General features: G+C 41.4%; 1 protein-coding gene across 1 annotated transcript in view; it reads left to right on the forward strand.

The window, feature by feature from the left end:
- The first annotated feature begins 5,946 nt into the window (after positions 1 to 5,946).
- Positions 5,947 to 13,721, forward strand: part of REC114 (REC114 meiotic recombination protein) — a 76,062-nt gene continuing 68,287 nt past the window's right edge. The window contains exon 1 of the mRNA XM_081925345.1: positions 5,947 to 6,263. Within this exon, the coding sequence (XP_081781471.1) occupies positions 6,256 to 6,263 (8 nt within the window). The 5' untranslated portion in view covers positions 5,947 to 6,255. The remainder of the gene's footprint in view (positions 6,264 to 13,721) is intronic.

The following is a 13,721-nucleotide window of genomic DNA, read 5'->3' on the forward strand; positions in this document are numbered from 1 at the left end:
TCTTGGTGGTGGCTCCAAACTTTGGAACACACTCTCTGGCACCAACTTCAGTGGGAAGGGGTGTTTGGGAGGGGGAAAGGCCAATTTTCCAATTTTGCTCAGGCTTTTTATATTTTTGGTTCAATATATCATTTTAACCTGACTATTTTTGTTTTGCTGGCAGTAGTTTGTGCTGTGCTTTATGTTGTCCTTATATAGACAGTATGGGTATTTTACGATTTTTATTTTTTAAATAAAAAGTACTTGACAGCAGTTCTGAGAGACAGTCACTAGAAGTGGCAGGATACAAACATGGCTTCAAAGGCACCTTCTGTTTCAACTTTTATGCGCCTGCTGAAAACTCTTTGATCCCTTCAGGCTTATACAGGTAATTAAGAACACAGTTTTCCATAATAGCTGATTTCAATTTTGTATATGGCTTTTATTGTATGGCTCTATGTATAAATGTTTTCACACACACACACACACACACAGAGAGAGAGAGAGAGAGAGAGAGAGAGAGAGAGAGAGAGAGAGACTTTGGTTCTTGAAAGGCTTAGTTGTCAAACAAATCGGTTCCCGAATGCTGCAAACCCAGAAGTCAAACATTTAAAACATTTGACAAAATGCAACATTGTGGGCTAATTAAAGCAATCAAAATGTACAACTCATGTACAACCCTCTTTTTTAAAACAACCCGAAAAGTCAAAACTTCAGGGTATCCATCATTATCACCTCTACTTGCCTAATGACATGAGAACACCAAAGACAGTTCTTTTGAACATTAGCAGCTGACTAGATAGGAGCAACTCCAGAAAGAAATCACTTGAGGAACCAAGCGGGTGGAGTCTAGAACTGTTTAGAATGTAGTAGAAATTCTTAAACTCTCTCACACACACACACCTTGAGCCAAGTGAAAACTGGGATTCCGCTCTATATCCCAAAAGCTGCACTTATTTTCTTTGCCCAGGACAGCACAATAGATACCTCTTTCCGACATCTTTTGAGCCTGGTTCCCTCATGTTATTAGAATGAATTAGCCCCTTGTTTCAGGGCGTCTATGAGTCTACATGGTATGCTCATTATTCCATCAATACACTTGCCCTCAGACAATATGAAGCCTTTATCTTTAATCCAAATACACCATTTATCTTCATTTACTTTGGTTAATTCTATAAACAGAACAGAATAATTTTGGATTCCCTGCCATCATAGACTGGTTAGTCTCTTAAGGGGCCTCAGCATAAGAGCCAAACTATTTTTACATAGAAGATCCTTAAAGGCCTGTCTCTACAAGTGTCTGTTCTTGTGCTACGATCTTCATCTGTGACCTTCCTCCAGGATCCACTGACACCAGAGCTTTGGCATGTGGTTGCAGGGAAGCGGATTTCTCAGTTTTGGCATTTTGTGTATGCTATTTACTTGTTTTACTGTGTTTTGAAATTCTGTAAGCTGCTCTGGGAATTCCATTCCCCTGCCCCCAGTGATGGGGTATAATCAACCCCTAAAAATTAATAAAACTAACACAATATTACATCTTCTGAAATATATTTCTCCTCTCAAAATGATATTTCCTCACCCCACCCCGTGCAAATTATTCACTGTTGTGACTATTTCCTTCCTGAAATTATTCATCATGGAGAAGAATGCATATAGACACAATATGAGGGCCTCTATCAAGGGGCCATAAAGAAGGCTGATCACTGAAGAATTGATGCTTTTGAATTCTGGTGCTGGAGGAGACTCTTGTCTTGAGAGTCCCATGGACTGCAAGAAGATCAAACCTATCCATTCTGAAGGAAATCAGCCCTGAGTACTCATTGGAAGGACAGATCCTGAAGCTGAGGCTCCAATACTTTGGCCAGCTCATGAGAAAAGAAGACTCCCTGGAAAAGACCCTGATGTTGGGAAAGATGGAGGGCACAAGGAGAAGGGGACGACAGAGGACGAGATGGTTGGATAGTGTTCTTGAAGCTACCAGCATGAGTTTGACTAAACTGCGGGAGGCAGTGGAAGACAGGAGTGCCTGGCGTGCTCTGGTCCATGGGGTCACAAAGAGTCAGACACGACTAAACGACTAAACAACAACAACATCAAGGGTTAGGAATCTCTTTCAGCCTGAGGGCGACATTCACTTCTGGACAGTCTTGAAGAGGTCACATGCCAGTGGCAACAATGGGCAGGGCAATGAATTCGAAGTTTACCTTTGTACAGTAGACTACATGTACTCACACACCCATGTCTATCCTCTATCTAGGCATGTAGGAAGCATTATCTGTGTGCAAATACACATTCCAGCCAGGCAAAAGAAACTTCCAAGGAGGGCATGAAACAGAGCTGGTGAGTGTTGTGGCCTCGGAAGAGGGGATGAGGCTGGGGAAGCGAGAGAGTCCCGGGCAAAGAGGAGGCTGTGGAAGGCCAATTTGCAGCAAGGAGTAGGAGTCAGTGACACAGTTTGGCAATGAGTGGTTTGAAGAGAAGGATAATTGTAATCTACTTAACTCACTGTACATGTCCTGCCATTGTCTCCTGGGACGCAGAAGTTAAAGTCACCAATGGCAGAATTTTGCTGTCATTAACCAGAGTGGAAGATACACAAAGGTGACCCAGGACACAATGAAGTGAGGTTTACATGCAGAAACCCCATTAAAATGAATAGTGCTGCACAGGAATGCCTGAACAATGCCTGTTGTTCCAAAACCAAATTCAATCAAAATTGAAAAGTCCCACACATACAGTTGGACAAGGATTAATTCTTCCAATGAAATTGTTCATTACCTGGGCTGAACAACTTGCTACTGAATGACTACACAGGAGTTAATCATTGCTAATATATCCTATTGTTCATGAGCTACAGCAATGCCAGCTGCAACAAATTATTATAAATAAAAGAAGGTGGAAGTTGAAGTCCGTGATTAATAGTTCAGTGAATATATTATAGTGAGTAAGTATATCCACAAGGTATTATTTCATCATGGCATTCTTAGTCTTGGATACTGAAATAATGGCACACATATAAAAGCTAAATACCAGCCTTTACTGATGTCCCAAATCTCATTAGCATTGCTTAATTAAATGATTCAGATGTATGGCAAAATGGCCAAAAACTTCCATCACTGTGTTATATACCCTTCACAATGACTGTGGGTGCCAAGATCTTGGTCCTGAAGTTCATCTTCCTACCATCTGCAAAATAAATGCTCCTTTGAATCACTGAGATGTGCTTTAATGCTTTACAGCTGTTATAAATCTAATAGCTCCAATCTAAATGGAGCTATTTTGCTCTTGTTTATAACCTATCAACAAAATATGTTCTCGTGTAGTTTCAAAGAAACAATGACATTAAACAAGGAGAATTAACAACCTTGCATTTTTACAGCCTTCTAAGTGAATGTTTTCTTAGCAGGAGAAGATTTGTTATGTTTATCAGGCTGAGTTGGAGCCCTTTTAATCATAAAAAAGTGTAGCCAACAAAGAAATCTACTTCCTTCTTGTGCAGCGCACATTAATAGCAACATCCAGTTGGACAGAACTCACTACCATTCCCCGTTATGGATTCTGCACATATACATAAATGTCACATGATAAATCTAAGCCAACACCTAAAAATGTATTGTGTGATGATGGCAAACACGTTTGCAGGTATGTTCAGAAAGCAATGTTATTACCATCATGTGAAGGGGAGAGTGTGGGAGAGTTAACTGTCCCTTCTCCCTTCTGAATGTCCCCATTGCCATTCCTGCAGCAGCAGCACCCATGTTGGGGGCTGAATATCTAAAGTGGGAAGCCTGCTGGACTTGAGTAGGCTCCTGTGCAATTATGGACCCTGAACCTCAAGGGGAGACCAAGTCATCAGGTCAACTCTGTGCACTCACGCTTATGTGTGTGCAGTGCCTAGAAAGAATGGCGCAGAGTGGTTTTCCCCTTGCCCCACTCCTTTTCAAGGGAAAACCCTCTATTTAGTGATAGATCAGAACAAATGGCAATCTGGGGGAAACCTAAAGAGCAGTTTTCCCCAAGGGGAAATCAGCGGGACAAAAGGAAATGTGGATAAGCTCTTAGACATGTTAAAGCCAAAGGAAAAGTCACTAAGTGAAGAGAATAAGTGCCTAGAGATGTTGTAGAATCTTCATATTTGGAAGTGTTAAAAAAATCACGGATCAAATCTGTAATGTGGAGGAAATCCAGTCTGCATTTTATGTGTTCCAGTTCACCAGAGTCTGGAGGATTTCCAGTCCAGGCCTTTAGGCAGCTGAGAACATAAGATTTCTGTCAAGCTTTTCTCATGCCTAATGTGCGTTTGAGTTTGTTCTAAATAAAGTGTCTTGGTTACTATCTGTCATGTGAAGAGTATATCTTACTGTTGAGTATCCTTCAAATATATGATCACTTGCTTTAGAGGAAAGGAATTTCTCTAGGGTAGACCTGCACTATGTGCACCCCACAAGCTGCACATAATACATCAGGTTATGCGCAGGAGACTATCAGACCATGCTTGATATAAAATAATGTCATTCATCTGGACCTCTAGGAATAATGCTGGATAAAATTTAAATTAATAAAGAAATAAATAAATAAATAAGAGAATTTATTTCAACCAAGAGTTAAGCTAGCAGTGGATTTAGCCCCATTTCATTGACATTTACTCACTATGCTCTTTAGAAAATAGGAATGCCTTAAAGGCCCTGTATATCTGAAGGGGCATCTCTGTCCCCATTGTTCAGTCCAGGTCTAGCTCCCAGGGTCTTCTGGTAGTTCCCTCATTGTGACAAGTAAAATTACAGGGAACCAGGCAGTGGACCTTCTTGGTAGTTGCACCCGCCCTATGGAACACCCTCTCATCAAATGCCAAAGAGATAAAAAATTATACAACCTTCTGTAGACATCTGAATGCAGCCCTGTATCAGGAAGTTTTTAATGTGTGATGTTTCATTCTGTTGTTCTGGTGGTGGTGGTGTTTTTGTATACCGTGGTGGAAGCCACCCAGAGTGGCTGGAGCAACCCACTCAGATGGGCGGGGTACAAAAAATAAATTATTATTATTATTATTAGGACTAAGGCTCCACCTAGTAATCCAACATTTTTTTCCGAGAGTAGGTAGCCACACACCCCTAAAAAGATCAGTGTGGAAAATGATATAGTCGTCTCTTGTTCTTTTGTCCCTAGCATTTTGTAATGAGGCACATAGTGGCACTAAAAATGAGGGTTCTCATTTAGAAATAATGGTTGACAACTGCCAAAGTTCCTATTAATTTAGTCTTTGGTGTTGCACATTCAGTGTATCATAGCATCCTTCACTCCTCTTACACATTCACGTGGCTGGAGGAGGAATAATTAAAAGTGCCTTCACATTGATTGTCTTGTGATCCGAGCATAAGAGCATGTCATAACAGAGGAACTGAAGAGAACAGCTGTGCACCCTGCTTTCTGTACTCTTTCACTGTCTGTGTATGATAAGCAACATCTAAAAGAGCATTTGCATTAAGGCTGTAAGAGAAAATTGCATTAGCTGTTATTACTTTCATCTTTTTGTTCTTTCTACCAGGTACATTAGAAGTAAGAAAGGGCTTCCTGTTCCTTTTATGCTTGCATAATCCTATTTCAGTGATATGGAGCTGAATAAAATATGATACCTTCATAAAACCAGATAAAGGCCAAATGCACAAGGCCAAGTGCAATCTTGACTGAATCTCACTGAATTTAAAAGACTATAACCTCGCTTGAAATCATCTCCCCTGCCTCTCTATCCAAAGACAGGAAATGCTCAGGACAATGCCAAAAGCTATTTTATTATGCCAAAATGACAAATTCCCCGTCTGGAACAAATGCATAAAGTAAATTATTTTATCCAAAGCAAGGCAACTCATTATTTTTAGTGGGGCAAAAAGCATATTTTGAAAGAATAACATTGTTTCCCCAAGACACCTCTAAATGCTTATGTCAGGGAACTGCCATCAGTGCCGGAGGGAGAGAGCGGGCTCCAGAGGGATTCCAGAGAGCGTCCCAGGATGGGGAGAGGCAGACCATCTTCTGGGGAAGAGAATCAGCGTAGCACCAGTGGAGAAGGGGGGCAGATGGGGGAATCGGCGAGGCGGTCCCATGACTCCTTGCCGGGGACCAGCGGGGAGAGTAAGGGTCCTCCGCTGCCTACACCCTCCTTGCGCAGAAGGCTTCCGCGCAGGGAGAGTAGGAGGAGACTAGGCGTCAAAGAGCTTCTTTGCTGGAAGAAGTTCAAGAAACGCCCACTGACGGATTCTGCCAGCGATTGAGACAGCCATGGGTGAGTGGCTGTCCGGACAGAAAAGGTTCACTCAGGCAACCCAGCCAGGTGTTGGCACCGGCTTACACAAGAGCAACCCCTAGAACCATTACAGCTTAGTACAGTTTTCCCTGAGTCACACACTTGTTTTCTAAGAAGTGGTCTGGAGCCAGTTGAAATTGTCCCCATTTGAAATCTTGGCTCATGAATGTTCTTGCCAGATGGCCACAACTCAAAACAACCCACTGTCCCTTCTGTCTCCCATCAGTAGAAGAGCAAGGATGGTAACGTAGGCCTAGCATAACAGGTCCATTGCACAGATCTCTAAGGCAATGTATGCATTGTGATTCAGTGCTCTTATTACTTGTACAAAGCATCGTGAATGTTTAAATGTTGTCCACATTTGAGCATCATTTAGCTGTTAATCCGCTTCCACCTTGCCCCCATTCAAAGTAGACTGGAGCAGTCCACCCGTGCATAGGTGGAACAGCTTTGGTATTTTCCGTTCATATCAGTAGACATCATTACTTTTGTGTTTATCCCTGCTAGCTCTGGATAGATAGGAATTAGAAAGAAAAGCCATTTTTAATTTTATTTTTTTCCATTCTGCATGACACACAGAAGAAGAAGCAAGGATGTTTGCATGGTTGTGTACCCTCCAATCTTGGTACCACCAATAAAGTGGAGAGGGTTTTCAGTCTGTTGTGATTAAAGCTTTGTTGATCCATGAACCAATTAAGTTGATTAATGCTCCAATCCAAAGGTCACTTCCTGATGAGCCAACCCATTGAATACAATGGGACTGGCTTCTGAGTAAACATGCACAAGATCACATGTTTAAATGTTTGCAGTTAAAAAGATGGTAGTCTTTTTAAAAAAAAATGGATGACACACCGTAAATATTTTAGCTAAACAGCTGCTTTTTATCACAGATTTTCTACACAAAGACTCTTGTCTGAAATATTAAATCTGTAAGGTTTTTCCCACTCAGAGAAAAATCTGTGGAAAGCCATCCATTATCCAGAAGCTTGCTTTTTATAGTGCAAAAAGGGGGAGAGGGGAGATGCAGATGGACAACTGTTTACATCTTCTCATCATTTGCAGAGGTTATTTAGCAGTCACTGCAAATGTCTTTCATACAGCTGCATTCATCTGTGCTTTGATTTTAACTTCAAATATAGAGAAAGCACAAAGAAAGTGTTAAATAATTTGGCCCAGACAGTCTTGGATTTCAGTACAAAATATCATTTTATTAAACAACCTTGTACCTAAACCTGTCATACTACTAGGAGGTTTTAAAAGCAATCTATGAAAAAGGATGGCAGCAGAGGCGGTTTTAGGATAAAACTAGACACTGAGCTGCTGGGGGCGCCACAACAGTGCTGTAGAATGGAGTATGAGAGCTGGGAGCACCAAATTTTAGCATTGCACAGGGCGCCACAGAAATTTGGGAACACAAAGTCTGCCGCTGGTGGTAGTGGGAAAGGATCACATTGGGGATTCCTGTGTTATGATGGCAAGAAGATCCATAGGCCCTGAATTCTAAAATTATTAAGAATCACAAGTGTGTGTGAGAGAGAGATCAGCTATATTAATCTCTAGCTATATTAAAACCACTAAGCCAAACTGATATTCTAATCAACTGTCCTTAGAAATCAAAACATTATCACCAGATTTAAGTGCATGAACCTGTAAAATCATATTTAAATCCCACTTGGAAGGTGCTCTCCCCTCCTCCCGCTTCCATTAGGAGTATATTCTGGAATGTATTTCTCAGAAAAATCTGAACTTTTTAATGGCATCTGGTTCTCATTGAAATGTGGGGTTTTTCTCTGTGGAGTTTTCCAGCTGTGTTGATTGAGAAACAGTAAGGACAAGACACTTGCTAGAGGTCACTGAGGGAATTTCTGGTTCAGTCCAAATGTAAACAGCTTCATTTATATAATACATGGAAGCTTCCAGAATCACTTCATAGCCCTTTCAATCACCATATGCTGGTTGGCTTAGAAGACAGTCAAAGTTTTATTCTGGCATATGGTGTTTTGGTTCTGCACCCCACCCCCTCTCCAAGATGTAAACCCCCCCCCCATGCTTGTCATCATTGTAGAATTATTTTGGTTTGTGCTGTTCATGTACTTTGAAGTCAAAGAATCTAGCCCTCTGCCTATCAAAGAACAACGCAACATTACACCTTACACCTACAATCTGAAATTGATCTGAAACTGGCATGTATTAGCCGATCGTAAACCTGACAAGTATCCATTTACCGATATTGCCTGGGCTCACGATATACGATATCTTTATTGTCATTGTCCCATGCAGAACAATGAAATTGAAATATTGCTCACAGTATTGTTGAGCTCGACACTTAAATCTGGCAAGCCTTAGAGTGGGTTTATCCCACACAACGAAAGGAAAATGTGTTCTTTCTCTGCTTCTGCTATAGTGTGAAAAGTAAATATCACAAATCTCTATAGTGATCCTGGGATCTCTGTCACAGCCCACTCATTTCAGTGCACGACAAACTGCAAACACTTATGTTACAGCCAAACTGTAAACAGATAAAGATCCCCTAAGAAGACTCCTTAGAATGCTATTCAGTCATTTGGATGTTTATCCCACCAGTCCCAGAGGCTCGAAGCTGGTTACAGTAATTTAAACACACAACTGAAACCAAAATAAAATTTTAAAACTTGTCAAATGTCAAACCCTTCATTTCTCATCTACTCCCACCCACGCCGGCTCTCAGAATACCACTCTCTGATCTGAATCTAGAGATAGAAATCAATTTCAGCCTTATTTGACCGATAAGCGTTGCTAGATGCTTGGGTGGACGACATGACTGTGCCAGGCTCCTTCCTGAAAATGCATCAAGATCAGGACAAATGCCATTGATTTGCAGAGTTTAATTGCATGCATTATGTAGCAGATAAAACTTATCTATAGTTTTCACAATTAAGCACTTGCATGCAACTAAGTTTGGAGATGACAGAAGAGCTTGTAACAGCATCCCCTCACATGTTCAGCTAATGTGTGAGGTGGGGGGATTGCAGCCACTGGACAAGCCCCAACACTCTCTTTCTGCCTGTCTTTTTGGCTTCTTTATGTTTTTGGCTACACATTTGCCCCGAGTTTATAGTTCATGGCACCCACAGAAGATAAGAGAAAATATGTGCTCAGGAATTCCCCCCCCCCTCCAGCACTCAGAATATTGGGCTAAAGCTCAGCCATGCTTCACCCAAAAGCCATGACTTAACAGTATAGGTTTATGCTAATCTGTTCCACTGAATATCATATTTTCTACCACATTTAGCCCCTTAGGCATGGAAATGAAAGCAGGGTGGTACATTCCAGCCATGTTCTTGTGACCATGTATGGCACTGACCTTACTTCGTGTGTACAGCTTGAATTGCCAATGACTAAGACTCTATTATCACACCTCAGAAGCAGGTCCTGGCCTTTCTGTCCACATGGACATTCCAAAATATTCATTCCTTAATAACGCATAGCAGCTTTGTACATTTTCTGCACACCACAGATGCATGAACTAGCATGGTTTCCTTTTTGTCTAGCCATTATTGAGATGCAAGAGTGTGTGGTCAGACAGTTGTATAAAAAGGCTACATTCTTTGGGGGATTTTTGATTTATTTTTTTAATAACTCCTACATTTTAAAAAGCTATCCATATGTAGTTTCAGACACTTCATCTTGATAAGAACCACAAGATTCTGTTGCAGGCTTAAAAAAATAGCAGAAGAACAGTTACAACACAATTTATGATGGTGCCTGTTTTCTATTAGCCTGGAAATATAACAGGAACTAGATCTTAACACTTTCCTTTTGGCCCTAAATGCAATCGTGGAATGCAACCCTGCACAGAAAGATGAACAGAGAAAAATTAATCAAATGCTTCAAGGCTCAATGAAAAAGAGTTTGTTCACTTTTTATTTGAGAAGACTAAAGATCACTAAAGATTTACTGTACTCACAATTTAGTTCTCATATATGGAATACTGTACTGTATTGTTCTGATGCAGTAAAGTAGAATGTTCAGGTCCACTACAATTTTCTATTCTGCCCTAACATCTCTAACCGAGATTGCCTGTTAACAACAATCTTTTCTCTTGTACTCCACATATTTTAAAGCTTGAGGTTTTCTGATGAGGCAGTAAACAGAACTATCCCAATTAGTACCTATTTGTGACAACAGACGGTGTGTGAGAGAAAAACATGTGGCTAGACAACCCAAGGGTATCAGGCTGGGCTCATAGGCACTTCCATACAAACCCCATGAGCTGTGCATCCCATAACCAACCACTTGGATTTTATTGGAAATGGGTTTGGTAATTACTAATTAGGAAGGGCTGTGCTCATTAGGGAATTATTCTATTTAATACAAGTGGAAGAAAAATGAAATGGGTAAACAAGGCCTAAATTTTGAGAGGCTTACTCATGACTGGAAGCTGACTCAGGCTGTGTACAGATGCAATTATTTCAGACTGATTTCCTTGCTCCTACTTAGCTGGCTATGTAGCCCCTCTTCTGCTTCAGTAAATATACTGTAATAAAGTATGTTGGCATAGCCACTTATAACCGTAGTGTAATGATGGGAGAGCTATGAGGTCAACAGCTTTGCTGGGGAAGCCCGTCTTCTCCTTTAAAACCTCAGACGTTAAGGTCTAGTGCTGGAAAAAGGGAAGCATTTTGTAGGGGCAGAGGGGAAAAGTTGGAAAATAAGAAATAAATGATATTGAAGTGGCATACTAAATCATCTGGAAACGATGATGGGCTGGGCTGAGAAGTTCCAGCTGTTAAGTCTAGTCCACTGCATACAACTGTACGTTCTCCTCTCCTTACATTATATGAAAATTGTATAGAAAATGGTTTCTCCTGGCAGGCCATGGTGGTGATTTAAAAAGTGAAATGAAAAGCAATAAGGAGAGGTTTCAATAAGCAGGTGCATTGCTGCTCAGATTGAACCATACTGAGATTACTAAAATGCATGCTGCACTAACAAGTGCATAAGGTAAATACCACAGACTGCTGTGCTCGTGGAACATGAGATACATGGGCACAAGCCAGCTAAGATAGAACTGATTTACCTTCCAATGCTTTCAACAGAAATGATTTCAATGATTTCAACAGAATGCATTTGACATTCCGCTTATGGGGAGATGGATGGAATTAAGAGAGTTTAATTATGGAAGGGTTTTTTTAATGCCCTATCTAAGTCACATAGTTATTACTTCATTGCTGACATCACAAGAAGAATGTGCTGAGAACTTCTTCAGTCCAATCTTTGGGGTTGTAGTCCTGCAGGGCACCAGTTTGAGGAAGGCTGCCTTAAAGAAAGACCACTTTTTCTAGATTTAACTGCCTACAGAACTTCTATAGAAATACATGCTTCACCACCCACTTCTTGCTCTCATGTCTGTAGACGATGAAAACCAACTTAAGTTAGAATCGTAGGGTGGAATTCAACACTGTGGTATAACAAAAGTTCTGACAGTTTGCTAGATGTAATAATCCCCCCCCCCCAACACTTGCTGTTCTGGGTTTTCCCCCAACCCTGCTCAAGCCAATATTTTTTTGGGGGGAGAGGAGAAAGCCACACTGTGTAAAGCCCCCTTGCACAAGGTTTTAACTGTCTATCTTTATCCTTCAAAAGCAAAAAAGAAATGCAATGCTAAAAACTAACTCCTTCATTGCATTATATGTAAACAGAAGCAGTCCGAAATTATTTTTGAATGAGGAAGAACAGCAGGTTTCATTAGCAACTTGTAAATAACACAGATTCTGGAAAAGATAATTAATTGCAACACACAGCTTTTTAAGTCCACGCAATAAGTTTGTACCATCTGGAAGAAGGAATTTGCAGAAAGGGACTCTTAGGGAGATAATTGTCTACCACGAATAACAAGAACAACGCCCTTGAGGTCAATTACATAACTTTAGCAAATTTTAATAGGCTAGATTTGCATCTACAGGCTGCAGCCTTTAAATACATTATCCAGAGGAAGTCCTGGCTCACATATTCCAGTTTGTTACTCAATGACTGCAGCATCAAATGGTGCCTTCCATCTGTGAATGAAGGCCAAACTGGTTATGATCAGATTACCTGTTCCTTTCTCACATTCTGCTTTGTGGGATACCCTTGGAAAAGATGTAGGAGGTGCACAGGGGGAAAAGTGAAGTTCCATTAAACAAGCAGAAATCCTTACTTTAATGGGACAAACTAGCCACATACCATTCAGGATCTGAACACGAGGCAACTACAGTAGTCCCTAACAGATACCCATCCAGCCTCTGCTTAAATATCCCCAGAGGATGAGAGCCCATCACCTCCTGAGGCAGTCTGTTCCACTGTTGAACAGCTCATAGTCTTCAGAATTTTCTCCTAATGTTTATCCTAAAAGAACTTATTTGCAGTCTTCACCCATTGGTTTTAGTACTGCTCTCTGGTACAGCAGAGAACAAGGCCACAATCATACAATACATTTTAAGCTCCAAGATACAACTTTAAACCAGGCATGGCCAAACTTGGCCCTCCAGATGTTTTGGAACTACAATTCCCATCATCCCTAGCTAACAGGACCAGTGGTCAGGGATGATGGGAATTGTAGTCCCCAAAAAACATCTGGAGGGCCAAGTTTGGCCATGCGTGATTTCAACACTCAGGGCTTCCACCAAATAATTCTGGGAGTCAGGGGTAGCATGTCCCATTTCACAGTTTAAGGCAAAACGGAGAGTGCCACCCTGACCTGCTGGCAATACCTCCGCCTGTGCTGCTCACCCCATCACCTCCACCACTGGCAGAGAAGTGGCGCAGGCATCAGTGCCAATTCCCAGTGTGATTGTGCCAATTTCCAGCAAGATCAGTGCAATTTGCCCGAAATCAATGACACTTCTCTGCCAGTAGTGGAGCAGGCACAGTGCTGATTTCAGGGCTTCTGCCACCTAAGGCAGAGGCCTCACCCTACCTAATGGCTGTGCTGGCCCTGCTAGGAGTTGCAGTTTGTTAAAGGTGTTTAGACTTGTTGGGAGGCTCTTACTACCCTCCCAGAGCTGCAATTTTCAGAGTGCTTAGCAATCAGTCCTTCTTCACAGGGAACTCTTATAGCTCTGGGATGGGAATAGGAGTCTCCTGACAGTTCTCAGCACCCTTAACAAACCACAGCTCCCATAATTCTTTGGGGAAGGCATGCCTATTAAATGGATATAATGCAGCTTTGAAAGTACAATGCAGATGTGGTCTGAATGCTGATTAACAAACCAGGGAAATAAATCAAGATGTGAGGCTAGGAAGGGTGAGGGAAGAGCATGTGGTTATGGCATTTGTCTACAGTTTATCTAGCCTTGGAGCCATGGGCTTGGAGGATCATTCAAGCATGGGCAGTGTTTTGATAACTGAAGGCTATATTTCAATTAATTCTTTTGATGGAGAAATTTCAATCTGTACTGTTTCATGGCAATCATTCTCCTTC

Source organism: Podarcis melisellensis (assembly GCF_964234715.1).
Source record: "Podarcis melisellensis genome assembly, chromosome: 9".
Lineage (NCBI taxonomy): Eukaryota > Metazoa > Chordata > Lepidosauria > Squamata > Lacertidae > Podarcis > Podarcis melisellensis.